At 42.0% G+C, this 7,453-nt stretch overlaps 1 protein-coding gene across 4 annotated transcripts; it reads right to left on the minus strand.

The window, feature by feature from the left end:
- Positions 1–585: 585 nt before the first annotated feature.
- On the minus strand, positions 586–3,503 carry MRNIP (MRN complex interacting protein). Of its 4 annotated transcripts, none has more exons than XR_013636880.1 (5): positions 3,444–3,503; positions 3,172–3,254; positions 2,522–2,650; positions 2,015–2,113; positions 586–1,359 (listed from the first exon to the last, which is right to left on the minus strand). XR_013636880.1 is itself a non-coding variant. In XM_078856198.1 (5 exons), the coding sequence occupies exons 1-5, from the start codon at positions 3,471–3,473 to the stop codon at positions 1,334–1,336; spliced, it is 354 nt and encodes a 117-aa protein (XP_078712324.1). In that variant the 5' UTR covers positions 3,474–3,497; the 3' UTR covers positions 586–1,333. The 4 variants fall into 4 exon arrangements, 3 of the variants coding, with proteins under 3 accessions (XP_078712324.1, XP_078712322.1, XP_078712321.1); XM_078856198.1 differs by having other exon boundaries at positions 2,028–2,113; positions 3,444–3,497; XM_078856196.1 differs by having other exon boundaries at positions 2,028–2,127; positions 3,444–3,497.
- Positions 3,504–7,453: the final 3,950 nt, after the last annotated feature.

Raw genomic sequence — 7,453 nt, forward strand, 5'->3', positions numbered from 1 at the left:
GGCGGCCATTTTTTGCCATTTCATTTTATTATAGCCATTCAATTGTTCGGTCCTACCAGCCCACCCCACAGGGTCCTGTTATCAAGTCCATTGGAGTACCGCATTTCATGTTAAATTAATAAGTGTAGCAAATAACACATTCTCTGCGGAGGGAGCTGGTACGAACGTTGGGTTGCTCGGTCAATGGCCAGGGTCAACGGCAGCATGGTGTATTCCGCAAATATGCCCGACTGTAAGGGCGGGCACAAGCCGGCGTGAGTAGGTTAAACGTTGAGTTTTATAAGGGCACCACGGGGTGACCAGCCCCTCCCCACCCCTCCCACCTCCCCACCCTCCCCACCCAGCCCAAGCCTCCCCACCAAGCCCCTCCCTGTACGACGGACGGACACAATAATCCCCTGTGGGCTGGTGTAACCAGGTTCCTACCAGTATAACTTTAGTTATGTATATATATTCTCAAGTTACAATGATATTCATCTGCAAGAGAAATCACCTGATTGAATTGAAGACAAATAACATGTTATCAATCAACATTTATCACAGATCTCGAAAAAAATTACATTTGAAAATAAAATGTCTCCTTCATCGATGGGTGTTATTATTATGAACCTCATGAAATACGTATGCTAAGAAAAGGACACAGGATGTTAAGGAATGCCCATCCATTACAATAATCAGCAGTGCTGGCTTCGCAGGCATAAAATGGCAATGCATGAAGTCCCTGAGATAGTCTCAGTTTTAGGGCTCTAACAATTTAATATCCACTCTGTTTGAGCCATTATCAGCCCGAGCATCCTGGCTACCTCCTGTTGTCATTAAATGTCTTCATCAAAATCATCATCTGTTTGAAATAATGTGACATGCTTGCTATTTTGAAGAAAGACTGAGCTAGTATTATCCTGGGAGCACATAGAGACCACTTTTTGGTGAGAAAACATTTTGTCAGTTTTGCTCTGAGGGCAAAAGTTGCTTTTACCTTGGGAGGCAAGAGGGTATGTTCTGTCCTGATTAAAAGGAATTTTGCTCTGAGAGGAGACAATGTCAGTTTTGCCTTGAGGAAAGACAGCACTGGTGTTTTCTTGATTGCAAATATATTCAATTTTATCCTGAATGTGTACAGAGTTGCCTTGGTCCTGAGAGCAGGTCATGTCAGTTTTTCCGTGAGAGCAGAGAGGGTCTACTGTGGCTTGAAGGAAAGGTAGATTGATTTTGCCTTGTGGGAAAATAGTGTCATTTGAGCATGGTATCCAGGCAGCGAGAGTTCGATTTCTCTTTGCGATGTGAGGCAATGTTTCTTCATCTTCCTTGGGACCCTGTCTTCTTCGTACCCGTGTCAAGCCCCTACCTTGGCGTCGACACCTGTGAACAACAATCCAAGCAAGAATGAGACTCGAAGGCTTACAACACTATTCTGAACACTTGTTATCACTGTGTCAAAGCAATGTCTACTATAGACCATCAGACAACTTTTAAACCAAACTTTTACATCTAAGGGACATTTTTTAATCAGTATCAAAATGATGAAAAAAATATAAGCAATGATTGCGAAAAAGGGATGACAATTTTTTTTACAAAAAAACCTTGCAAAATAAATGGTGACCAGAATAAGACTATCAAACCTACTGTGTAGGACCATAATTTGTTTGAGATACCAGAGTCAAAGGAATTAACCCTGACTTCTGCAATGCTCAGTGACTACACGACAATTTCTCCAAGTGACATAAACATTCACTTAAATGTAAATCCACTGCTGGAAGAGGGGTGTCCTCAAGCTGTGCAGCTTGTGGGGGTTAATTGATCATACTTCACCACACTGGTCAGTGCAGAATGATGGCGGGGGGCATAGTCGTGGGGGCATAGAAGTACAGTACATAATTTACTTTTGGTGCCCATAATGTAATGCTGCAGTACAAATCGAAATGAGTAGCGGATAAGTGAATGCAAGAATCAATGCATTTGGAATTATAATTTATAAGTCTGCTTTTAGTGCAAATATTCCTCTCCAGTCACTCACCCCATCCACTCACTCTGGTTGAGAGTGACCGACTCGGCCTCCTCGTCATTGTCAGCATCTTCACATCGTGCAGTTGACTCCACAAACCTGGCCCACCGCCTGTAACCCACATGCTATTGTGTCACTTATCAGTGGTACACTTCCTCGAGCTCATAACCAGCATTACAGCACAACCCTTTTTCACATTTTAATCAATAAATGCTGTTATACAAATGGGCTAGTTATTTCTGTTAATCTGCCAATCTTGACTTGTAAAGACAGAACCTAAAAATGTTTTAATCCAAAACCCATTTTCCTGGAGCCATATCTCAAGAGATGCACTGACACCGATAACGAAGCCAGTAACAATTCAATGTGGTCTCCAGAAGACCGATTTCATGGACAAACATTATGCAAGTTGGTATTAAATCTTGAACATCAAAATCCCGATCCTGGCCTCTTGGAGAAGAATCTCAAGACACCAAATACAGTATGGGACAGTGTTCCACAGCTTTGGGCAGTTCTTACCCCGATGATAAAGTTGATCTCTCCGCATCTACATCCCCACAGACATCCGGCTCGCGATCAGCAACATTGCCTCCACAGTCATCATCGTCATCATCTTTAGAGCAACCATCGTCACTCGTGCCAGCAGCCCTATGATACAAGGCGTTGACCATCAGTCATTTTGACAATATGGATACCCTGAGAAACACTGACCTTAGGTCCACAAGAGTGTGGCATCATACAATATGTGTGTATTTTTTGCACCACATAACAGTAATATTCAAGTGTGAAAAGTCAAGCGTTAAAAACACTAGTATGCTTTTTTGGCTAAATAAGTGTCATATTTTTGTTTGTAAAACGTACAAAAAATATTAGCAAACTAGCAAATGGCTGATTGAAAGCAAACATCCCACTCAAGCTCAAGACACATTTTTATCACATCCTTAATTTTTTTTTACAAAAATGCATAATTCTATGAATAAGAATAAACAATACATTGTATCTGCATAAGCAGAGCAATTAATGCTGTTTTTAATGGAAAAAATATATGAATGTGTATTATTGTGACTGTGTGTGCACAAGCGTGTGTTGGTACTTTAAGGGTGTACGCGTTGCCATAGAGTGAAAGCGTGTGCATGTTCCGTAAGTGTTATTACACAAGTATGAGCGACCTCTGGTCATGTTTCTCTCCTTGTGAGCGGTTGAGCTGCTGCACAAACATGCGACAGTCCTTTCCACTTGACACAGCATAGACCTGCACACATGCACACAGATACACAAAATACATTCACACACACTGGCATGCATAGGTATAAAAGTCGATGCTGACTCAAGTACAATTTCTATATATATGCATATCAACACACAAATGCACAGGTATTGTATACTGCACTGCTACACAATCACAGGTGTACAGGAAATAGATGAGAGGTGCACAGCTAACCTTTTTAACAGATTGCTTCTCTCCACACATTTTGCAGGTAAACTTTGAACTATTTTTCACCTGCAGATATGAAAACAGACAGACATGTTGGGAATGATGAGCTTGTACAATTCAAATAATGTACTCTACTGCAAGGGAGCCAGTGACATAACAATAAATATATAAGAGATGACGCTTCGGGCAATGGACCTTCATTATTAATTCGATTATTTATCTGGGAAAGCCACATTTGAGTCAAATGACTCTTTTCAGTAGGGTCTTGCATTGGGTTTTAATGTTAGTATGTTTTCAGTCAATGCGTGTTTATACAAGTGGGAGGAAACCGGAGCACTCGGAGAAAACCCACGTGCGTGAGGGAGAAACGCTGTATCCCCGTACACATGGAAACACATGGTGATTGGCAGCACACTTGCTGTACTGCCTTTTCCGGGCCAGCCAGCATATGGCACCTCGACGCCCACGGGAATGGAGTTTCACAACAATTGTGCCATCCACCAACCCTCGCTACCTCCACCATGCCGTATTCCAGACGTGCATCAGGACATAAAGTCCTATAGACCATCCTATAGGACTGTATGTGCTACATAGCACATTCAAGTTAAAGTTCATTTTTTAGGTATAGCCTATATGTCCTATGCGCTGTGCTATTTGTGCACCACTGCCAACGAACGCTGCATCGCCAAATTATGACTAAGTTATTTATTTGCCAGTCATTAAAAAAACCACACTGGATGACAGCGAGACAAAGTTATTGAAAAAGCCATCAACGGCCACATGGGGGGCGAGCCGTATGGCAGCCCAGTGGAGTTCGTTCCCGGTACACACAAGTTGAGCCATCGACATCATTATCATCATCATCGAATTAACCTATCAACCATGGAGAGGAGGGTTTTTATTATCGTAGCCAGACGTGGTGGCCCATGCAATCCTTTCAATGACATATGCGACAATACGGCATGTAAACAAGTACTTTGGCGATACTGCTACGTTGGCAGTAGTGCACAAGGACAATTAACAGAAACTAAAACTCAACGAATGCATCAATACCACTGCAGCCTTAACAGAAAATCAATGCCAGACGATGTTTCGGGCAACGGGCCGTATTCATACCGCACACAAATGTGTTGTTGGTTTCATTAAAAGTGGTTCATTCGCAAGCAGACGCGCCCATAACTCGCCTGATGAACCTGGAAAGTTCCACACGCGTAGCAGCGTAACACTTGAAAGTCGACCATGCTGGTATCAAGGCATCAAAGCGCGACAACAGGCGACGTCGTGTGATTGTAACGCCGATAACGACGCCCACGACGTCGTTAACGCCCTGCACGACGAAACTTTCCCGCCTTTTTGTTAAAGGGCCGCGCGATGACGTCACGAAACGCGAGCGAGCAATGACGTCATTCCGCCCGAAGGGCAATGATGTCACGCGTCAGCTGTTGAGTGGAAGTAGTCCAGCTGTAGAATTTTGACGTCTTGATTTAAATCTTTCGTGACTGCAGGGATTAATATTCTTGGTTTTTTCTGTAAAGTCACGTAGAAGGGAAATAATAAAATAATAAAAATATTAACTAATTAAATTATCACTGTTTAATTGTTTATTATTTTTATTATTTTATTATTTCCCTTCTACGTGACTTTACCGAAAGAACCAAGAATATAATTTTGACGTCATCATGACCGCGATAAAACGCACTGGTTGTAAACGGATGCGATGATTATTTTGCGTAGTGTATTATATACTTTTTATCGTCGACCAAAGAACACGTTAATGAGAGAGATAGGCTTAGACTCTAAACATCTGAAAGTTGAGCCTCATTGGTTCAAACAAAGCTGATTCTGGCTGATGCGATACTTAATGTCGAAACCGGTCCAGAGTTTGCCTGTGTTTGAGCCAAATGCCCTCCCTATGACCGATGGGATGTTTAAATACTTTATTTTTTAATCTGGAGACGTTCTTCGAATGTTTGAGTTGAAATGTGACGCATGGCACTTTGATTTTCTGAGGCATTAAGTGGCAGTTAAATGTAAAGATTTTTGTTATTTCACTGAACATATTTATACGGTATTTTACTGATTAAATTGAGTACTTTTTGATTATTGAAAGGTTTTCTGTTTCCCAAGAGCACCGATTTGCTAACTATTCATATAGCAATTAAAAACAACTGGTCATCAGAAAACATATAAAAATATAATTCTAATCAAGGCCCCATAGTGTAGAGTGTGTCCTTCAACTTGTATTATCCCCTCTGTGGCCTATGCTCTATGAAGAAAGGCTATTGCTTGAAACGTCACATATTCATTTTTTATTTTAAGACTACTTATTGACGAAAGTTTTTTTTATTTATAATTGCTAAGTGTCGTATTTAGACACTTCAAAAGTGAGTGATAAGACACTTGTATAGTGATTAGATATTTCTCGAGTATTTAGACCATTCTGGAGTGAGTGATAAGACACTTCCAGAGTTTTTGGCACTTGTAGCATGAGTGATAAGGGGCCGTCCATAAATGACGTCACGCACCTAGGGGGGGGGGGGGGTCAGACATTTGTGACGATGTGTGACGAGGGGGGGGGGGTGTGAGAAATGTGACGTCACATTAAACTGCTCAACTTTAAATAAATATAGACAACACGTTCTGCTTAATTAAATATACTTTTTAATAAATGTTTTCTCCTACAACATCAGAGTGCAGCGGCACATTAAGTACGTACTACAATGACAATAGTTGAAAGCGATTTGAATCATGTGTTTTTTTTGGGGGGGGCAGAGCTTTGTGACGTCATATTTGAGGTGGGGTCTGACTTTTTGTGACGCCGTGTGACTAGGGGGGTGGGTCAAAAATCATCCAAAATCGCGTGACGTCATTAATGGACGGCCCCTAAGACAATTCTAGAATATTTCGACACTTCTAGAGTGATGACGATGATTTCGCCACCACCACCACCAACACGTGTCACCCACGTGATGGCACGGGGCTGACGTCACCCGGTGAGCAACCGTCACGTGGTGAAACGGGGGGGGGGGCGCGCGCGGGCTGTGTGACGTAACCAGCGGGCGCGTGACGGTGACGAACGTCACGTGACGAGGGTTGGCTGGGAATTTCCCGACGCGCATGCGCGGATGGGGTTGTTTGTTGACAGCCACGGATCGATCGCCGCATAATCGGCGGCGCGATTTGTCGATCGACGGATCGATTCATCGGTTCCAAGCGGCTCGCGAATGTGTTGCAAGCACCCCAATGACAAAATAAATCCGTTAAATCGATTGACTTGTGAGTGAATGTTATGTTTTATAGCAATGTGGTATTACATTTTTACTTAAAGCTTTCGTGACTGCAGGGATTCATATTCTTGGTTATTTCTGTAAAGTCATCACGTAGAAGGGAAATAATAAAATGATACAAATATAAAACAATAAAAATATCACGACGTTTCGACTGCAACACAAGCAATCATCATCAGGTGTGAAATCCACAGCAAGACAATTTGTGGATTTCACACCTGATGATTGCTTGTGTTGCAGTCGAAACGTCGTGATTTAATTTAGTTATTTTCATGTATTATTATATTATTATTTTTACCTACGTGACTTTACCGAAAGAACCTAAGAGTATAGTTCAAATCCTAGTCAATGAACGACTCTGGCACATATTTTGTGCGATTTGCAACAGGAATTGCAATAGTGGTTGACCTATGTAAACACTGGCCACTAGAACGTGGAGTTTCCATCACTTGCTAAAGACCCTTAATGCCTGTTGAGAAGACGATGGATTAAACTAAACTACAGCACTCTTAAGATCAAGATACCATCGTGGATGGCAAAGAGTCGTTCATGCCAATACCACACCTTGGAAATGCATTCTACCATCATGTCATTGTGTGTTTTTTTTATTTTAAGGCCACTTATTGGCGCTTATGACTGTGTGCTTGAGCACCACTGCCAATGTAGGAGCATCACCAGCATTGGTCAAACATCCAAATGAAGGACACTACCGAAAACGAGTCGTGATAC

The sequence above is a fragment of the Lampetra fluviatilis genome, chromosome 5, assembly GCF_964198595.1.
Source record: "Lampetra fluviatilis chromosome 5, kcLamFluv1.1, whole genome shotgun sequence".
NCBI classification, from domain to species: Eukaryota; Metazoa; Chordata; class Hyperoartia; order Petromyzontiformes; family Petromyzontidae; genus Lampetra; species Lampetra fluviatilis.

Bases quoted from the DNA above. Each gene is read 5' to 3' on its own strand.
- MRNIP (XM_078856195.1), bottom strand. From the start codon at position 3,473: ATGTGTGGAGAGAAGCAATCTGTTAAAAAG. The intron at 2,128-2,521 runs GTAAGAACTGCC...GTGACACAATAG, and splicing joins AGATCAACTTTATCATCGGG to CATGTGGGTTACAGGCGGTG. The intron at 1,360-2,014 runs GTGAGTGACTGG...TGTTGTTCACAG, and splicing joins AACCAGAGTGAGTGGATGGG to GTGTCGACGCCAAGGTAGGG.